The sequence below is a fragment of the Lycorma delicatula genome, chromosome 6 (genome assembly GCF_047948215.1).
Source record: "Lycorma delicatula isolate Av1 chromosome 6, ASM4794821v1, whole genome shotgun sequence".
NCBI classification, from domain to species: domain Eukaryota; kingdom Metazoa; phylum Arthropoda; class Insecta; order Hemiptera; family Fulgoridae; genus Lycorma; species Lycorma delicatula.
In genome coordinates, this window is record NC_134460.1 from 15,089,076 (window position 1) to 15,111,826 (window position 22,751).

General features: G+C 31.7%; 1 protein-coding gene across 1 annotated transcript in view; it reads right to left on the reverse strand.

The window, feature by feature from the left end:
• Positions 1-22,751, reverse strand: part of LOC142326569 (uncharacterized) — a 427,256-nt gene that overhangs the window by 30,655 nt on the left and 373,850 nt on the right. The window contains exon 5 of the mRNA XM_075369149.1: positions 4,980-5,283. Coding sequence (XP_075225264.1) covers positions 4,980-5,283 — 304 coding nt within the window. The remainder of the gene's footprint in view (positions 1-4,979; positions 5,284-22,751) is intronic.

Below are 22,751 nucleotides of genomic sequence, written 5' to 3' on the forward strand. Positions count from 1 at the left end.
CACCCATCTGATTTTTAACATTCTCCTATAGCACCGCATTTCAAACGCTTCTAATCTTTTCTTCTCAGATACTTCGATCGTCCAAGTTTCACTTCCATATAAAGCGACACTCCAAACATACACTTTCAAAAATCTTTTCCTGACATTTAAATTAATTTTTGATGTAAACAAATTATATTTCTTACTGAAGGCTCGTTTAGCTTGTGCTATTCGGCATTTTATATCGCTCCTGCTTCGTCCATCTTTAGTAATTTTACTTCTCAAATAACAAAATTCTTCTACCTCCATAATCTTTTCTCCTCCTATTTTCACATTCAGCGGTCCATCTTTGTTATTTCTACTAGATTTTATTACTTTTGTTTTGTTCTTGTTTATTTTCACGCGATAGTTCTTGCGTAGGACTTCATCTATGCCGTTCATTGTTTCTTCTAAATCCTTTTTACTCTCGGCTAGAATTACTATATCATCAGCAAATCGTAGCATCTTTATCTTTTCACCTTGTACTGTTACTCCGAATCTAAATTGTTCTTTAACATCATTAACTGCTAGTTCCATGTAAAGATTAAAAATAACGGAGATAGGGAACATCCTTGTCGGACTCCCTTTCTTATTAGGGCTTCTTTCTTATGTTCTTCAATTGTTATTGTTGCTGTTTGGTTCCTGTACATGTTAGCAATTGTTCTTCTATCTCTGTATTTGAACCCTTATTTTTTTTAAAATGCTGAACATTTTATTCCAGTCTACGTTATCGAAAGCCTTTTCTAGGTCTACAAACGCCAAGTATGTTGGTTTGTTGGATTCAGTGGAAAAAAAAGTGTCCATCTTAAAGATATTTTAAAATAATTTAAATAATGTATTTTCATTTCGTACGTAATAAAGAAAGGAAGTAATCCTTTTTTATTTGGTTACAGTGTACTTTTAATCTCCCGATTCTTTCCATAGTAATAATACTACGATGTTATAAGTACTATGAGTGAAAACAAATAATAAGTACTGCTATAAAATTACTGTTTCATCGACCGATTAACTGCCGATAAGAGTATACTGTTGCAACTATCGCGTAACAACGTAGACTTAGTCGCATTTTGGATCGCTGTAGTGTGTGTTCAAGATGCCGGCTGATTGTTTTCTTGTGAAAGTTACTGTTTTATATATATTTAATCCTGTGTAAATTGATTTTTTTTTAAATTACTACACGCATACTTTTACCCTTTTTATCAAAATGAATATAATAGCGGTATTAATTTTAAAAATATTATTCTGATTGAAAACGGGATTACGTATTATTAGATATTTTAATCGGTTTGGTCGGGAATAGATTAAGTTGAATTTAAATGTAATAAAATGAGTAATTTTAAATAAATTTTTGTGTTGTTATATAAAAAAAAATTTTGTATATTATAATAAAAAAAGATTGAGGAATTTAATAATACCAGTGAACTTTTTTAGCTTTACATTGACGCAAGTTATCGACTTTAAAACTCTTCGGCAAAGAAGATATCTCGACTAAAACTATTATTAGCCGTGTGTGTGTGTATGTGAATATATATATGTATATATATACGCATACAAACACACAGACACATGTAGGTAGATATGTAGATTATAAATTAAATTATTGTTACGAAAGATAGAAAATTTTATTTAAAATAATTAACAAAAAGTACTTGTATGCATATGTACGCACTTGTATGTATATGTAATACGTGTGAGTGTGTGTGTTTGCGCGCGCGCATGTAATAAAATTTTTTTTAATATTTATTATCTAATGGTCAAGTTTTTTTTATTAACTACTTTAGCAATATTTATTGGCTTCCGAAAATATTGAATTTATTTTGGATTAAAAACGGTTAGTTATAGTAAGAAATAGTATTGTACGTGTAGTGCAATATTTATGACCGGTAATAATACAGTATTACATTTATAAATCGGTTTCTGACAAGAGGGGTTCCGTTATATATTTATATCAAAAAAATACATACATAATACGCGTAACATACGTTTAAAGTTTACCTCGCATCATTATAATTTTTTTATCAGATCCGATTTAAAAAAATTATTTTATTTAATCTTCTTTCTTTTTTCTCAATTTTTCCCAAACGATAAGTTTTTTTATTATAAAAATATGAGGTTTACAGGTTATTACATATTACATATTTAAATTTTTATTTTTTGATAATTTTAAATACAGTTTTTCTTTGCTCAAATTGACGACTTTTAATTTATCGATCTATCCGAAATATAGGTTTTTATTTCAAATATTTTGCTATTAAATACGATCATGTAATATAACGTACTATACCTAGCGGATAACTACGAGTATTATAGGAATCGAAGAAGAATCGAAGAGGTTACGTAATCGAGACTTTAGAACATAATCTTTTCTCATCGATCCAAACGAATAAAAAAATACATCTACTGTAATAGAATATTTAGATCGATCTTGTACGATGTAGTGTAACTCTTTTTAGTCGAACTCTTCCTTAAAAACATTTGCGGTGTTATAAATTTTGCGTTACGGAACGCAAAAGCATTCTAAAAAAAACATTTGTACAATATTAGTTTCTCGTGAAATTTTTAACGACGCAGAAATATTTTGGATAAATTAATTTAAACGATTTTATTTTAAAGATGGAATTTTAAACAGTCGTTAACTACGACAATCGGTATCTACTTTTGATATCCCGACGTATTACACATATTATACATCGTTTTTATATAATACGTTTTAGTTACTTTTAAAAAGTAACTGTAAAGGTGAAAATTTACTTTAAAAAAGTTATTTCTCTTTGAAATGATATTTACTTTGAAACGACAGACTTACGAAGTCGACGGTACAGCGGGATTTAAGTAAAAAGAAAGTTTCTAAAAAAAATGTTTATTAAACCTTCGTTTTACAGTTATAAGCTCTTTTATTTCAACATTAAAACAGAGATGTTTCAATTTGATAATTAATATATTATACAACAGGCCTTTTTTTTTGCAAATTATTAAAAAATGATATTAAATTTTAATTTTCAAAGAGGTATGCTAATTGTGGGTGGGTGTGTGTGCGCGCGCGCACACGCACATATATTTATATATATATATAATGAAAAATATAAATGAATAATATGTGAGAACCGTTGCAAAAAATTAAAATGTATAATTAGATATTTAGATATTTAGAATTAGATATTTCCTCCTCTATGAATCATGAGACCTTGCCGTTGGTGAAGGGGCTTGAGTGCTCAGGGATACAGAGTAGCTGGACCGAAGGTGCAACCATATCGGAGAGGTATCTGTTGAGAGCCAGACTAAGGAATGATTCCTGAAAGAGGGCAGCAGCTCTTTCAGTAGTTGTTAGGGGCGTGAGTCAGGACGACTTAAACGGCCGTATCAACATCACTCAGTCCTCTGAGTACTGCGCAGCTGAAAGCAATGGAAAACTACAGCTGCTTTTTTTCCAAGAAAATGTGGCTCTCTGCATTTTCACATAGCAATAATGGAGGCGCCTTCCTTGGTAAAATATTCCGGAGGTAAAATAGTCCCCCGTTCGGATCTCCGGGTGGGGACTACTAAGGAAGGGGTCACCAGAAAATTAAAAAATAACATTCTACGAGTCGGAGCGTGGAATGTTAGAATCGGAGTATCTGAGAAGAAAAGATTAGAAGCTTTTGAAATGCGGTGCTATAGGAGAATGTTAAAAATCAGACGGGTGGATAAAGTGACAAATGAAGAGGTATTGCGGCAAATAGATGAAGAAAGTAGCATTTGGAAAAATATAGTTAAAAGAAGAGACAGACTTATAGGCCACATACTAAGGCATCCTGGAATAGTCTCTTTAATATTGGAAGGACTGGTAGAATAGAAAAATTGTGTAGGCAGGCCACGTTTGGAGTATGTAAAACAAATTGTTGGGGATGTAGGATGTAGAGGGTATACTGAAATGAAACGACTAGCACTAGATAGGGAATCTTGGAGAGCTGCATCAAACCAGTCAAATGACTGAAGACAAAAAAAAAAATTAGATATTATTAGCGTTTGGATAGTTGAACAGTCATAATCATAAAATGTAATAGTGATTGTAGATAAAATGTAATTAGTCAAAATAAAATCAACAGTTAATAGCTCAAAATAAAAAACAAATTTCCTGCGTTATAAAATTCAACAAAACCCTGGAAACTAAAGAGATAATACATATATACAGTCTATGAATAACGCAGGTTGAAAGCAAATTGTTAGTCGACTATATGGTGAATACGTTGTAGCAAACCTTTTGTTTTCGACCTGAACTATTCAGAGCGATGTTATATTTCCTAGTTTTCAGTCTCGTGATTTATCTATGTATTATTTATATGTATGCAGATATGTTTTATTTTGAATCGCGTAGTAAATTTGAACCTTTTTTATGTTTTTATGTTTACGATATATATATACATTTTTTTTTTTTACTTGTTATTTAATGATGTGATTTTGAAGCGTATTCATTTACTATGCTGCTTTCTATAATTACTGTAGGCGAGTAATTTAGTCATTTTAAAAATTAAATCGTTTTTAATTATGTTTAATGTAGCAATGGAATCATTGTAATAACTTCGCTTGACTGGATTGGTATATTTAAAAAAAATTTAAAAAACATGCAGATGAAGATATTTTTTAATCGAAGTATTATCCTAATATTAATGGTATTAATAGCGCATGTTTACTGCATTTTTAACGCTTAATAAAACGTGTAATTTTATCATGAATCAGTAAGCGAGATTCTTCATTTTATAATAGCACCTAAATCGTCTGGTTTTTATTTTAAACAAAAAAAAAAAAACGACATATATTTTAAACGAGACTCAAAGGATATATTTACGATTTAACGCGTAAATATATCCTGATTATAATTAGAAATTAATTTTTATAAGTTAATTATTTTCTTATGTAGACTATAAAAGAAATAAAACGATATGATATAATTGAAATTAAATTAAAAAGAAGAAAAAACTTACTTGCGAGAATTTCTTGAATAATCGAAGGAATCAGAATCTGAGAATATAACGTCGACATCGAGTTCAAAGCCCCGAAGGGGTGAAGGAGCTGACTCAGAATGTAAGGGTACGCTGAACGGGGACGAGTGAAAGGCGACAAGCATATGAGGTCCTCGAGATACAATTTGGGGTAGCCAGTCTCCTCCACAATACTTCACTAATACCGGATCGTTGGTTGAATCGCCGTCGTAAAATATAAGATGATCACGTTCCCCGGTACAGTCGGTCCAAGCACGTAACTCCTTCGTGGTTTTATTTAGGTTGGCTAGCGGAACTTGAGTTATCTGTTAATATACAAAGAAATTATACAATATTACACTTAAAATAAATAAATCCAATTTTATCTACAAATTATTCGTGCAATATTTTTTTTTGAAGCGGTAGAAATATTTACTACTAAAATTAATATTAATTTTTAATACTTATGAGAGAATTCATTTCATAAATACATCGTTAAATAATTTAATGAATAATTTAAAAAATAAGTGAATTTTAATTTAAATTTTAATTTAACGCCAACATACTTGGCGTTTATAGACCTAGAAAAGGCATTCGATAACGTAGACTGGAATAAAATGTTCAGCATTTTAAAAAAATTAGGGTTCAAATACAGAGATAGAAGAACAATTGCTAACATGTACAGGAACCAAACAGCAACAGTAACAATCGAAGAACATAAGAAAGAAGCCGTAATAAGAAAGGGAGTCCGACAAGGATGTTCCCTATCTCCGTTACTTTTTAATCTTTACATGGATCTAGCGGTTAATGATGTTAAAGAACAATTTAGATTCGGAGTAACAGTACAAGGTGAAAAGATAAAGATGCTACGATTTGCCGATGATATAGAAATTCTAGCCGAGAGTAAAAAGGATTTAGAAGAAACAATGAACGGCATAGATGAAGTCATACGCAAGAACTATCGCGTGAAAATAAACAAGAAGAAAACAAAAGTAATGAAATGTAGTAGAAATAACAAAGATGGACCGCTGAATGTGAAAATAGGAGGAGAAAAGATTATGGAGGTAGAAGAATTTTGTTATTTGGGAAGTAGAATTACTAAAGATGGACGAAGCAGGAGCGATATAAAAGGCCGAATAGCACAAGCTAAACGAGCCTTCAGTAAGAAATATAATTTGTTTAGATCAAAAATTAATTTAAATGTCAGGAAAAGATTTTTGAAAGTATACGTTTGGAGTATCGCTTTATATGGAAGTGAAACTTGGACGATCGGAGTATCTGAGAACAAAAGGTTAGAAGGTTTTGAAATGCGGTGCTATAGGAGAATGTTAAAAATTAGACGCGTGGATAAAGTGACAAATGAAGAGGTACTGCGGCAAATAGATGAAGAAAGAAGCATTTGGAAAAATATAGTTAAATACAGTAAAGCCACATACTAAGGCATCCTGGAATAGTCGCTTTAATATTGGAAGGACAGGTAGACGGAAAAAATTGTGTAGGCAGGCCACGTTTGGAATATGTAAAACAAATTGTTAGGGATGTAGGATGTAGAGGGTATACTGAAATGAAACGACTAGCACTAGATAGGGAATCTTGGAGAGCTGCATCAAACCAGTCAAATGACTGAAGACAAAAAAAAAAATCTAAATTTTCTTCTTAGGAAAATGTAATTTATTTCAAAAAAGCTAAAGATCCAGGTAACCGTCTGGTTTTACTGGTATATTGATTACGTCATCACTGTATATCTTTTACGATAAATTTTTGTTACGTTGCTAAACCAGTTTAAAATACATCCTGATCCCCGTAGCGGGAGGCACCCTTGTGACGATCCCGGTCTCCACACCACCCCATCCATCCTAGCCCTGATGGGCTTTAATGGAGGTCGTCTTTTAGACCCTCTAAACTTAATAGCACAACACAATCCCTTGTCCTCTTGTCAGGATTCCACCGCTGTAAATGTCTCGGCAGACATTGTCGTCAGTGTGTTTACACGACCTATTATCGCCTTCTTATGGCTTTTTTTTTTAGCCACGACCACCGACCGTAACTTACAACTGTCTACTATCACATTAACCGATTCGCGGAAGTGCGATTCCTCTGACACCGAAGGTTTCACACAAAAACTCTTCCTGTATCTAACTTCAACTAAATTCTGCCTTCAGATCATTACTTGATCTAATCTGTAAACGCCAAAAATACTATCCTCATATCGACAGAACAAGTGTTGATCGTAGCAACGACAATATTGTTCTACAATTCAATTTACTCAAGTCCTCTTAATTTATTTAAAAAACAGAATTACCAATTTAATAAGCCTCTAATCAAGTCGTACCCTATCTCTCTCTGCTGTTATCCGCTTTCGGGAGTTAAAATTAAGTCTAGGTAGGTTATTTTTTAACATTAAATTCGTACTGTAGGCAAGCGGTAGAATTACAGGCGCGGTAACTTTATTATCAACCGTTTTTAGTTTCCCTGCTACATGACTGTTACTGTTGCAACTATTGCAACAGAGTAGCTGTAAGGGAATACCCGCCAAAATCTCTTAGTCAGTCGATTCCAATTTTTTTCTTTTATTTATTTAATTTGAAAAGTAACCTTTTCTGACTGAAATAATAACGGTTGAACTGTGGACTGTAATTGGAAAACCATCTGTCAAAGAATATTAAAATTTGTGGAGAGAAAATTGAGATCGAAATATTAAATATAAGGTAGTTAACAGGAAGGGATATGTTTAATTTAATTTTTATTTTTTTACTCGGATTAATTTGAGTTAGGTTAAATATTAATGAAGGATAGAGGATACTCTATTATTGCTGAAGCAGATTAGCTAAAAAAAAAAAAAAAAAAAAAAAAAGCAATCGGTCAATTTTGGGTATCAGAGTTTCTGCAAATTTTGACGTTTTAAGACCTTAGTCTATTAAGCGTAAAAAAAGTAACAGAAAATTTCGGAAAATATATGTAAGTACGTACGTCTGTTGACCTGAATTTTTATTAATATCTTCGGATGGCTGAAAATAAACTCTTCGAAAATTGTTCAACAAATTTACTTATATATATATATATATATAAATAATTTGTATAAAATGGAACATTGATAACAATAAGTTTTGGAAAAAATTATAAAAGAGAAAGGGTTTAACCGTTACGTATCAAATTAGGCCGCAGTATTTCTACGCGTGATATCTTAATCGTATTAAATTTTAGGCCCGTACAGGCAAGCGGGTAAGAAGGTACCCCATTTCACATTTTATTCGATTTCTTTTTATATTAAAGCGCGAAATCGAAGTGAAACGTTATGCAACGGGATACTAATTTTTACGCGAAGTAAACTTTTTACGCGATCAGTGCTCACTACTATCTCAAGAAATACGAGGTCTGTAAATAAAGTAATGATGGAGGAAGAGATCTAAGCGAGTGTAGTCGTTGGGAGAGCTCTCCGTTTTTACATTTTCATTAAGTTCATACTTTATGTTTTGTTGTTCATTTTCATTACTACTTGTTTCCTTTATTGTTTTAAGTTGTTTCGTTTCATTTTTTGTTTTGTTTTCCTGCGTTTTTTGTGTTTTTCGTTCTAATTCGTTTGTTTAGGTTAGTTCCGTTTATATTTGTTTGCCTTGCGGGATACTTTTGTTACCCGTGATTTTATTTAGTGTTACTTCTTTATTTTATTTCATTTAATTTAACGTTCTGCTTGCGTTTATTAACATTTTATTGTTGTTTAAGCTAATCACGGTGTTTGTTTTTGATTTTTTTTTTTATAACTTAGCCAACTTAGTCTGTTAAGGAAGATTTATCTTAGCGACACGGCTGTTATACTTTTAATTTTGTTATTTACATTCCTGGTGTAGAAGTTCTAAAGTCGAACTATCTTGATTAGTTTGAACTTAAATTATTTTATACAGTTTACGTTATGTGTTATTTTATTTTGAACTATGACCGATATGACGGTACCGTCAAATTGGTGATAGTGATACTGACAGTGCGGCTAGGACTGACCGTCCTCATCGGCAGTCGGTTGCTAGGTACCTAGAGACTGCTAGATGGAAAACGATGCGGGTGGATGTGTCTGGGCGTCGCCAGCAACGAGCTGCGGCCCAATACATGGAACTTAGTGATGCCCTGAATGAGTGTGCGATTGACTTTCCTCCTCTCCCGGCTGTTTCTACTGTCGCGAAGATGGAGGGTCTACCGGTGGGGAACACATGAAAAAGGCGGCTGCGGCTCCTCCCCGAGTGCGAAAGAGCAAAAAAAACGTAGGGCGGCAACTGTGGGCTATTCCGTGGTTGGCTTGTTTGGCTGGAATTATTTGCCTGTAACTAAGTCCTAACGATTATATGTTCAGAGCGTAGTTTTATATGGAAATGAAACTTGGACGATCGGAGTACCTGTGAAGAAAAGATTAGAAGCTTTTAAAATGCGGTGCTATAGGAGAATGTTAAAAATCAAATGAGTGGATAAAGTCTGAGGATTAAATTCTGTTTTGTATGTAATCACTGTTTTTTTATTATTATTATTTAATTTATTATATTATTATTATTGTTGTTGTGATTACTATGATTATTATTTGTTTATTATTGACATTTATTATCATTATTGTTTGTTGTTGTCATTGTCATTGTTCTAATTATTATTGTCGTTTATTGTTATTATTGATTTGTCTTGTTTTACTTATATTCTTTAACTAATAAATTGTAATTATGTATACATTTTCGATTGTCAGTCTCTCAATATCTTTTTCGAGCCGCGAACACGTGACATTTTATCCATTCGTTATTAAACATTTTAAAAAAAAAGTAAATTACATTTCTAAACATTGCAAAAATGCAAGAACACAAATAAATTCCTGTATGTAGACATTTTATCCGATAAAATGTATCGAAACGTAAACTAAGATATATTATAATTATATTATCTTTAAGATAATATAATATAATATAAAACGTAAAAATAAAGTACTCCTGCAGATCGTGCTTATATCCGAACCTAAAGAAATAAAAATGGATTACTCGAACGAGCAAAATATAACTATTCGTTTGGTAAAAATTAAAGATTATTTAATTATTTCTTAATTTAGACGCTCCGTGGCGGTGTGGTAGCGTCTCTGCCTTACACTTTGAAGTTTCTGGGTTCAGTTATCGTTAAGGCTTGGAATTTTTTATACGCTATAAAAATCATCTTTCATTAGTAATTGTAGTAGGGTGATAACTTGCTAAAAATTTGCTAAAATAATTAAGTATGCTTTTTTAAGTTCTACGTCAGTTATTCGATGTCTATTTAATATTTTTCTATCCGAACCGAATTTAAGTTTCAGTGTGTGTGAGGCCAACTTTAAAGATAAAATAATTGAGAAACAGACGGTAAAATATTTCAGCAAACTAAAAAAGGAAAAGATATTTCATATCTACCTCTGGAGTAACAAAGCCGTTACTTTACCTTTTGTCCAATTATTAAGAATTTAAATATAGTAAAATAAGGCCTTTCCCTAACAGTTTAAGCCGTACTTTAACGACGAATTTAAAAGATCATAATATTTTGTTTTCGTAACAATAGTGGACATAAGTAAGTAAATAATAAAACTTTCTTAATGTTGCAACGGGCTTCGATTTTAATTGTTGTACTTGTAATTTCCAGTTTAGATGCTCTTTGAAAATCGCCTTATATTATATCTGAAAACGTTTCCTTCGTTTCCCCATCAACACCAAATAAATTGCAATTTGCGACGTTATTTTCAAAGCACAAAGATTAACTATTATTTTGCACGGTTCTTTCCATCTCTACTTATCTATTTCCGCACGGGTAGAGATGAACGATTGTAGAGGTGTGTTTGGAGACCGTAAAAAAATTACAGAAAAGAACAAGTTTCAATGTGTTATTAAACTTCTTTCTCTTTTTTTTAATAAAGCAATTTTTTTACCGACTTTACACGAAGAAAAGTACAGTATTACTTTCGGTTGCATGCTATGAACAAGGGGAGGGTGAAAATGAGTTTTCTTTACGTTTTGTTGTACGAGTACGAAAATATCATGCAAAAAAAAAAGGGTTTCTTTATATACATAATGCAAGTATAGACCTATGTTTAAAATTTTATGGCTCGAAAATCTCCAAAACTGCTGGATGAATTTCATTGAAATTTAGATATACTGTAGTAGTTTATCTGAATTTATGCTTGTGAAAAGTTGATGAAAATCGGTCGAGTCGTTCTTGACTTATCCTCAGTTTAAAGTCGAAAAAAAGATGAGGTTAGTAATATAAGTATAAAGTTGAGGTTGAGAACATATTATATGTTCTCGGTAGACATATATATGTCTACTCGGTCTTCATATTATATAAGTTATATTATGTATATATATATACGTAATATAACATATATAATATGTTGACCCAGTAGTGTTCTATTTTTCATTCGCGCTTGTGTCACAATGGTTGCAGTGGAGCGAGTTAAAAATTTTTTTAATTTTTTTCTGTTACAGTGCTTTTTTGACGTGTAACTATTTTTTACAGCATCAAAGGTTCATTTTTGTAAAATTTTAGATTAAAATGAGTTGATTTTTTCAAAAGGAAACAAAATAAAATAAATAATATTTTATTTCTTTCTTTTTTTTACTATAACTATTTTTACTGCACTTATTTTAATTTTTGTACACAACAGTTTTTATTACTTTTCTATTATTTTTACCTATCAACTTTTCTGTTAAAAAAGATTTTAAAAAAATTATATACTTTTAATTATTAATTATGTTCTGGTTAATTATAATAGTAGATGAAACTTTGATATTTTCCGAAATTAGAACTATTTTTGAAGCTTTTAATACGTATAAAATATATTAATTTTGTAGTTTAGTTCTAAGGAGGTTTGAAATTTGAAGATCACAGCAGAAAAAGACTCGTGTGTTGACGGATGTTTGAAAAAAGATTATATTAGTTTGTTTTCTGAATCATAGAGCCTACAAAAACACGGTTATTGAAATACGAGTTGTTTTTCCTGTTTTTTTTTTATTAAAAATGAGTTGTCGAAAAAGTTTTAAGTTATATATAATCAGTAATAGTACCTACCATTTGTTGAGTGAGGAATTGTTAGATTTCAGCTGAACGTAATACAACCTACAAATGATTTACGCCGAATATGTTAGAAATAAAAAAAAAGTTAATAAATTTCCTGTAAATAATTGTGGCATTATGTGTTTTTACATTTTACAAAAAAAAAAACTTGATGATTTCTATGTTAAGGGGGTTTTTTTACTTTATGAAATTGTTACTTTTTTGTAAATATTTGAGTATTATTTGAGTATCTGACCGAATGATCAAATGTTACCAAAATAGATTGGTAAAAAAATGCCACTTTTTAAATCAAATTTTAGAAAGATTCTGATGGTTAGTCTGTACAACTTAAAACGAGCTTACCGTCTACTTTTCAAGTTTTCAAATTCTGGGATTCTAGAAATGTTGATGTGTTTAACCGTTGTGTGAGGAGGGACATAAATTTATACCAGTATTATGAAGGTCGTTTAGTAATTAAAGAGACAATTTACAATACGGAAAAACTATTCAGTAGAATAAATTAAAACTGATGTTCAAAGTCGACACCGTTGACGTAGAAAATATAAGCTATTTGAATTACAAGCAACCCGTATCGTGTTTACAAAGAAACGAAGTGGTTTTCTACTGAGCCGATTATACTGTTTTACAAGACAAACTAAGTGTACCCTATTGGTACTCAGACACGTAAAAGTCACACCTTATTTCGGTTCGTGTTATGTATCATCTGTATAACGTACTTCATTTCTCATAAAGTGTAATTTTGACTGAAGCTTCTTGCATCTCAGGTGCTTTACGTATATCAAAGACGCTATATGGACAGTGAAGTAACGTGAAGCTGCAAATCCCTTCTGTTGTAAAATACAAATGCATTATGTACTAATACTTCTCTGGCTTATTTCAGTAGGGAAACAAACACAATCTGATAATTTTGTAAATTTATTCTTACTCGCGTAACTTTTTAAGGCTTAAATATAGTTAGATTAAAGTGAAAATGTATTCCAGATTTTTTGATTTTTACTTCCTTGTACGAAGTAAAGGAAGTATTGTGATCGCGAAATATTTCGGTCATCAGATTTCATCTACTTTTTTATTTTTTTTTACTTCGTTCTACAAAGTAAAGGAAGTATGGTGGTCGCAAAACATTTCGGTCATCAGATTTCACTTTTTTTTCTTCTTATTTTTACTTCCTTGTACAACGTAAAGGAAGTATTGTGATCGCGAAACATTTCGGTCATCATATTTCATCTTTTTTTCTTCTTATTTTTATTTCCTTGTACATTGTAAAGGAAGTATTGTGATCGCGAAACATTTCGGTCATCAGATTTCATCTACTTTTTTTTAATTCGGTGTACAAAGTAAAGGAAGTATTATGATCGCGAAATATTTCGGTCATCATATTTCATCTTTTTTTCTTCTTATTTTTATTTCCTTGTACAACGTAAAGGAAGTATTGCGATCGCGAAACATTTCGGTCATCTGATTTCATCTACTTTTTTCTTTTTTTACTTTGTTGTACAACGTAAAGGAAGTATAGTGATCGCGAAACATTTCGGTCATCAGATTTCATCTCCTTTTTTCTTTTTTTTACGTCCTTGTACAAAGTAAAGGAAGTATGGTGTTCGCGAAACATTTCGGTCATTTGATTTCATCTACTTTTTTCTTTTTTTACTTTGTTGTACAACGTAAACGAAGTATAGTTATCGCGAAACATTTCGGTCATCAGATTTCATCTACTTTTTTTTTTTTTTACGTCCTTGTACAAAGTAAAGGAAGTATGGTGTTCGCGAAACATTTCGGTCATCTGATTTCATCTACTTTTTTCTTTTTTTACTTTGTTGTACAACGTAAAGGAAGTATAGTGATCGCGAAACATTTCGGTCATCAGATTTTATGTACTTTTTTCTTTTTTTTACGTCCTTGTACAAAGTAAAGGAAGTATGGTGTTCGCGAAACATTTCGGACATCAGATTTCATCTACGTTATTTTTTTTTTACTTCCTTGTACAAAGTAAAGGAAGTATTGTGATCGCGAAACATTTCGGTCATCATATTTCATCTTTTTTTCTTCTTATTTTATTTCCTTGTACATTGTAAAGGAAGTATTGTGATCGCGAAACATTTCGGTCATCAGATTTCATCTCCTTTTTTCTTTTTTTTACGTCCTTGTACAAAGTAAAGGAAGTATGGTGTTCGCGAAACATTACGGTCATCTGATTTCATCTACTTTTTTATTTTTTTACTTTGTTGTACAACGTAAAGGGAGTATAGTGATCGCGAAACATTTCGGTCATCCGGTTTCATCTACTTTTTTCTTTTTTTACTTTGTTGTACAACGTAAAGGAAGTATAGTGATCGCGAAACATTTCGGTCATCCGGTTTCATCTACTTTTTTCTTTTTTTTACGTCCTTGTACAAAGTAAAGGAAGTATGGTGTTCGCGAAACATTTCGGTCATCTGATTTCATGTACTTTTTTCTTTTTTTTACTTCGTTGTACAAAGTAAAGTAAGTATTGTGATCGCAAAATATTTTGGTCACCAGATTTCATCTCCTTTTTTTTTTATTCCTTGTACAAAGTTAATGGAAGTACGGTGTTCACGAAACATTTCGGTCATCAGATTTAATCTACTTTTTTATTTTTGTAACTTCCCTGTACAAAGGAATGGAAGTATTGTGATAGCGAAACATTTCGGTCATCAGATTTCACTTTTTTTTTTCTTATTTTTACTTCGTTGTACAAAGTAATGTAAGTATTGTGATCGCGAAATATTTTGGTAATAAGATTTCAACTCCTTTTTTTTAATTCCTTGTACAAAGTTAATGGAAGTATGATGATCGCGAAACATTTCGGCCACCAGATTTTATCTCCTTTAGTTTTTACTTCGTTGTACAAAGTTAATGGAAGTATGGTAATCGCGAAAAATTTCGTTCATCAGATTTCTTCTACCTTTTTCTTTGTTTTACTTCGTTGCACATCTTTACTTCGTAAAGGAAGTATTGCGATAGCGAAACATTTCGGTCATCAGATTTCACTTTTTTTTTTCTTATTTTTACTTCCTTCTACAACATAAAGGAAGTATTGTGATCGCGAAACATTTCGGTCATCAGATTTCATCTACTTTTTTCTTTTTTTTACTACGTTGTACAAAGTAAAGTAAGTATTGTGATCGCAAAATATTTTGGTCACCAGATTTCATCTCCTTTTTTTTACTTCCTTGTACAAAGTTAATGGAAGTATTGTGATCGCGAAATATTTCGGTCATCTGATTTCATCTAATTTTTTCTTTTTTTACTTTGTTGTACAACGTAAAGGAAGTATGGTGTTCGCGAAACATTTCGGTCATCTGATTTCATCTACTTTTTTTTTTTTACTTTGTTGTACAACGTTAAGGAAGTATAGTGATCGCGAAACATTTCGGTCATCAGATTTCATCTCCTTTTTTCTTTTTTTTACGTCCTTGTACAAAGTAAAGGAAGTATGGTGTTCGCGAAACATTTCGGTCATCAGATTTCATCTACTTTTTTCTTTTTTTTACTACGTTGTACAAAGTAAAGTAAGTATTGTGATCGCAAAATATTTTGGTCACCAGATTTCATCTCCTTTTTTTTACTTCCTTGTACAAAGTTAATGGAAGTATTGTGATCGCGAAACATTTCGGTCATCTGATTTCATCTAATTTTTTCTTTTTTTACTTTGTTGTACAACGTAAAGGAAGTATTGTGATCGCGAAACATTTCGGTCATCAGATTTCATCTACTTTTTTCTTTTTCTTTTTTTTACGTCCTTGTACAAAGTAAAGGAAGTATGGTGTTCGCGAAACATTTCAGTCATCTGATTTCATCTACTTTTTTCTTTTTCTTTTTTTTACGTCCTTGTACAAAGTAAAGGAAGTATTGTGATCGCGAAACATTTCGGTCATCTGATTTCATCTAATTTTTTCTTTTTTTACTTTGTTGTACAACGTAAAGGAAGTATTGTGATCGCGAAACATTTCCGTCATCTGATTTCATCTACTTTTTTCTTTTTCTTTTTTTTACGTCCTTGTACAAAGTAAAGGAAGTATTGTGATCGCGAAACATTTCGGTCATCTGATTTCATCTAATTTTTTCTTTTTTTACTTTGTTGTACAACGTAAAGGAAGTATTGTGATCGCGAAACATTTCGGTCATCAGATTTCATCTACTTTTTCTTTTTCTTTTTTTTACGTCCTTGTACAAAGTAAAGGAAGTATTGTGATCGCGAAACATTTCGGTCATCAGATTTCATCTCCTTTTTTCTTTTTTTTACGTCCTTGTACAAAGTAAAGGAAGTATGGTGTTCGCGAAACTTTTCGGTCATCAGATTTCATCTCCTTTTTTCTTTTTTTTACGTCCTTGTACAAAGTAAAGGAAGTATGGTGTTCGCGAAACTTTTCGGTCATCTGATTTCATCTACTTTTTTATTTTTTTATTTTGTTGTACAACGTAAAGGAAGTATGGTGTTCGCGAAACATTTCGGTCATCTGATTTCATCTACTTTTTTCTTTTTTTAATTTGTTGTACAACGTAAAGGAAGTATAGTGATCGCGAAACATTTCGGTCATCAGATTTCTCCTACTTTTTTCTTTTTTTTACGTACTTGTACAAAGTAAAGGAAGTATGGTGTTCGCGAAACATTTCGGTAATCTGATTTCATCTACTTTTTTCTTTTTTTACTTTGTTGTACAACGTAAAGGAAGTATAGTGATCGCGAAACATTTCGGTCATCAGATTTCATCTACTTTTTTCTTTTTTTTACGTCCTTGTACAATGTAAAGGAAGAATGGTGTTCGCGAAACATTTCGGTCATCTGATTTCATCTACTTTTTTCTTTTTTTACTTTGTTGTACAACGTAAAGGAAGTATAGTGATCGCGAAACATTTCGGTCATCTGATTTCATCTACTTTTTTATTTTTTTATTTTGTTGTACAACGTAAAGGAAGTATGGTGTTCGCGAAACATTTCATTCATCTGATTTCATCTACTTTTTTATTTTTTTATTTTGTTGTACAACGTAAAGGAAGTATAGTGATCGCGAAACATTTCGGTCATCAGATTTCTCCTACTTTTTTTTTTTTTTACGTACTTGTACAAAGTAAAGGAAGTATAGTGTTCGCGAAACATTTCGGTCATCTGATTTCATCTACTTTTTTCTTTTTTTACTTTGTTGTACAACGTAAAGGAAGTATAGTGATCGCGAAACATTTCGGTCATCAGATTTCATCTACTTTTTTCTTTTTTTACTTTGTTGTACAACGTAAAGGAAGTATAGTGATCGCGAAACATTTCGGTCATCAGGTTTCATCTCCTTTTTTCTTTTTTTTACGTCCTTGTACAAAGTAAAGGAAGTATGGTGTTCGCGAAACATTTCGGTCATTTGATTTCATCTACTTTTTTCTTTTTTTTACGTCCTTGTACAAAGTAAAGGAAGTATGGTGTTCGCGAAACATTTCGGTCATCTGATTTCATCTACTTTTTTCTTTTTTTACTTTGTTGTACAACGTAAAGGAAGTATAGTGATCGCGAAACATTTCGGTCATCAGATTTTATGTACTTTTTTCTTTTTTTTACGTCCTTGTACAAAGTAAAGGAAGTATGGTGTTCGCGAAACATTTCGGACATCAGATTTCATCTACGTTATTTTTTTTTTACTTCCTTGTACAAAGTAAAGGAAGTATTGTGATCGCGAAACATTTCGGTCATCATATTTCATCTTTTTTTCTTCTTATTTTATTTCCTTGTACATTGTAAAGGAAGTATTGTGATCGCGAAACATTTCGGTCATCAGATTTCATCTCCTTTTTTCTTTTTTTTACGTCCTTGTACAAAGTAAAGGAAGTATGGTGTTCGCGAAACATTTCGGTCATTTGATTTCATCTACTTTTTTCTTTTTTTTACGTCCTTGTACAAAGTAAAGGAAGTATGGTGTTCGCGAAACATTACGGTCATCTGATTTCATCTACTTTTTTATTTTTTTACTTTGTTGTACAACGTAAAGGGAGTATAGTGATCGCGAAACATTTCGGTCATCCGGTTTCATCTACTTTTTTCTTTTTTTACTTTGTTGTACAACGTAAAGGAAGTATAGTGATCGCGAAACATTTCGGTCATCCGGTTTCATCTACTTTTTTCTTTTTTTTACGTCCTTGTACAAAGTAAAGGAAGTATGGTGTTCGCGAAACATTTCGGTCATCTGATTTCATGTACTTTTTTCTTTTTTTTACTTCGTTGTACAAAGTAAAGTAAGTATTGTGATCGCAAAATATTTTGGTCACCAGATTTCATCTCCTTTTTTTTTTATTCCTTGTACAAAGTTAATGGAAGTACGGTGTTCACGAAACATTTCGGTCATCAGATTTAATCTACTTTTTTATTTTTGTAACTTCCCTGTACAAAGGAATGGAAGTATTGTGATAGCGAAACATTTCGGTCATCAGATTTCACTTTTTTTTTTCTTATTTTTACTTCGTTGTACAAAGTAATGTAAGTATTGTGATCGCGAAATATTTTGGTAATAAGATTTCAACTCCTTTTTTTTAATTCCTTGTACAAAGTTAATGGAAGTATGATGATCGCGAAACATTTCGGCCACCAGATTTTATCTCCTTTATTTTTTACTTCGTTGTACAAAGTTAATGGAAGTATGGTAATCGCGAAAAATTTCGTTCATCAGATTTCTTCTACCTTTTTCTTTGTTTTACTTCGTTGCACATCTTTACTTCGTAAAGGAAGTATTGCGATAGCGAAACATTTCGGTCATCAGATTTCACTTTTTTTTTCTTATTTTTACTTCCTTCTACAACATAAAGGAAGTATTGTGATCGCGAAACATTTCGGTCATCAGATTTCATCTACTTTTTTCTTTTTTTTACTACGTTGTACAAAGTAAAGTAAGTATTGTGATCGCAAAATATTTTGGTCACCAGATTTCATCTCCTTTTTTTTACTTCCTTGTACAAAGTTAATGGAAGTATTGTGATCGCGAAATATTTCGGTCATCTGATTTCATCTAATTTTTTCTTTTTTTACTTTGTTGTACAACGTAAAGGAAGTATGGTGTTCGCGAAACATTTCGGTCATCTGATTTCATCTACTTTTTTTTTTTTACTTTGTTGTACAACGTTAAGGAAGTATAGTGATCGCGAAACATTTCGGTCATCAGATTTCATCTCCTTTTTTCTTTTTTTTACGTCCTTGTACAAAGTAAAGGAAGTATGGTGTTCGCGAAACATTTCGGTCATTTGATTTCATCTACTTTTTTCTTTTTTTACTTCGTTGCACATCTTTACTTCGTAAAGGAAGTATTGCGATAGCGAAACATTTCGGTCATCAGATTTCACTTTTTTTTTCTTATTTTTACTTCCTTCTACAACATAAAGGAAGTATTGTGATCGCGAAACATTTCGGTCATCAGATTTCATCTACTTTTTTCTTTTTTTTACTACGTTGTACAAAGTAAAGTAAGTATTGTGGTCGCAAAATATTTTGGTCACCACATTTCATCTCCTTTTTTTTACTTCCTTGTACAAAGTTAATGGAAGTATTGTGATCGCGAAACATTTCGGTCATCAGATTTCATCTACTTTTTTCTTTTTCTTTTTTTTACGTCCTTGTACAAAGTAAAGGAAGTATGGTGTTCGCGAAACATTTCAGTCATCTGATTTCATCTACTTTTTTCTTTTTCTTTTTTTTACGTCCTTGTACAAAGTAAAGGAAGTATTGTGATCGCGAAACATTTCGGTCATCTGATTTCATCTAATTTTTTCTTTTTTTACTTTGTTGTACAACGTAAAGGAAGTATTGTGATCGCGAAACATTTCCGTCATCTGATTTCATCTACTTTTTTCTTTTTCTTTTTTTTACGTCCTTGTACAAAGTAAAGGAAGTATTGTGATCGCGAAACATTTCGGTCATCTGATTTCATCTAATTTTTTCTTTTTTTACTTTGTTGTACAACGTAAAGGAAGTATTGTGATCGCGAAACATTTCGGTCATCAGATTTCATCTACTTTTTCTTTTTCTTTTTTTTACGTCCTTGTACAAAGTAAGGGAAGTATTGTGATCGCGAAACATTTCGGTCATCAGATTTCATCTCCTTTTTTCTTTTTTTTACGTCCTTGTACAAAGTAAAGGAAGTATGGTGTTCGCGAAACTTTTCGGTCATCAGATTTCATCTCCTTTTTTCTTTTTTTTACGTCCTTGTACAAAGTAAAGGAAGTATGGTGTTCGCGAAACTTTTCGGTCATCTGATTTCATCTACTTTTTTATTTTTTTATTTTGTTGTACAACGTAAAGGAAGTATGGTGTTCGCGAAACATTTCGGTCATCTTATTTCATCTACTTTTTTCTTTTTTTAATTTGTTGTACAACGTAAAGGAAGTATAGTGATCGCGAAACATTTCGGTCATCAGATTTCTCCTACTTTTTTCTTTTTTTTACGTACTTGTACAAAGTAAAGGAAGTATGGTGTTCGCGAAACATTTCGGTAATCTGATTTCATCTACTTTTTTCTTTTTTTACTTTGTTGTACAACGTAAAGGAAGTATAGTGATCGCGAAACATTTCGGTCATCAGATTTCATCTACTTTTTTCTTTTTTTTACGTCCTTGTACAATGTAAAGGAAGAATGGTGTTCGCGAAACATTTCGGTCATCTGATTTCATCTACTTTTTTCTTTTTTTACTTTGTTGTACAACGTAAAGGAAGTATAGTGATCGCGAAACATTTCGGTCATCTGATTTCATCTACTTTTTTATTTTTTTATTTTGTTGTACAACGTAAAGGAAGTATGGTGTTCGCGAAACATTTCATTCATCTGATTTCATCTACTTTTTTATTTTTTTATTTTGTTGTACAACGTAAAGGAAGTATAGTGATCGCGAAACATTTCGGTCATCAGATTTCTCCTACTTTTTTTTTTTTTACGTACTTGTACAAAGTAAAGGAAGTATAGTGTTCGCGAAACATTTCGGTCATCTGATTTCATCTACTTTTTTCTTTTTTTACTTTGTTGTACAACGTAAAGGAAGTATAGTGATCGCGAAACATTTCGGTCATCAGATTTCATCTACTTTTTTCTTTTTTTACTTTGTTGTACAACGTAAAGGAAGTATAGTGATCGCGAAACATTTCGGTCATCAGGTTTCATCTCCTTTTTTCTTTTTTTTACGTCCTTGTACAAAGTAAAGGAAGTATGGTGTTCGCGAAACATTTCGGTCATTTGATTTCATCTACTTTTTTCTTTTTTTTACGTCCTTGTACAAAGTAAAGGAAGTATGGTGTTCGCGAAACATTACGGTCATCTGATTTCATCTACTTTTTTATTTTTTTACTTTGTTGTACAACGTAAAGGGAGTATTGTGATCGCGAAACATTTCGGTCATCAAATTTCATCTACTTTTTTCTTTTTCTTTTTTTTACGTCCTTGTACAAAGTAAAGGAAGTATGGTGTTCGCGAAACTTTTCGGTCATCAGATTTCATCTCCTTTTTTCTTTTTTTTACGTCCTTGTACAAAGTAAACGAAGTATGGTGTTCGCGAAACTTTTCGGTCATCTGATTTCATCTACTTTTTTATTTTTTTATTTTGTTGTACAACGTAAAGGAAGTATAGTGATCGCGAAACATTTCGGTCATCAGATTTCTCCTACTTTTTTCTTTTTTTTACGTACTTGTACAAAGTAAAGGAAGTATGGTGTTCGCGAAACATTTCGGTAATCTGATTTCATCTACTTTTTTCTTTTTTTACTTTGTTGTACAACGTAAAGGAAGTATAGTGATCGCGAAACATTTCGGTCATCAGATTTCATCTACTTTTTTCTTTTTTTTACGTCCTTGTACAATGTAAAGGAAGAATGGTGTTCGCGAAACATTTCGGTCATCTGATTTCATCTACTTTTTTCTTTTTTTACTTTGTTGTACAACGTAAAGGAAGTATAGTGATCGCGAAACATTTCGGTCATCTGATTTCATCTACTTTTTTATTTTTTTATTTTGTTGTACAACGTAAAGGAAGTATGGTGTTCGCGAAACATTTCGGTCATCTGATTTCATCTACTTTTTTCTTTTTTTATTTTGTTGTACAACGTAAAGGAAGTATAGTGATCGCGAAACATTTCGGTCATCAGATTTCTCCTACTTTTTTCTTTTTTTTACGTACTTGTACAAAGTAAAGGAAGTATAGTGTTCGCGAAACATTTCGGTCATCTGATTTCATCTACTTTTTTCTTTTTTTACTTTGTTGTACAACGTAAAGGAAGTATAGTGATCGCGAAACATTTCGGTCATCAGATTTCATCTACTTTTTTCTTTTTTTTACGTCCTTGTACAATGTAAAGGAAGAATGGTGTTCGCGAAACATTTCGGTCATCTGATTTCATCTACTTTTTTCTTTTTTTACTTTGTTGTACAACGTAAAGGAAGTATATTGATCGCGAAACATTTCGGTCATCAGATTTCATCTCCTTTTTTCTTTTTTTTACGTCCTTGTACAAAGTAAAGGAAGTATGGTGTTCGCGAATCATTTCGGTCATTTGATTTCATCTACTTTTTTCTTTTTTTTACGTCCTTGTACAAAGTAAAGAAAGTATGGTGTTCGCGAAACATTACGGTCATCTGATTTCATCTACGTTTTTATTTTTTTACTTTGTTGTACAACGTAAAGGGAGTATAGTGATCGCGAAACATTTCGGTCATCAGATTTCATCTACTTTTTTCTTTTTTT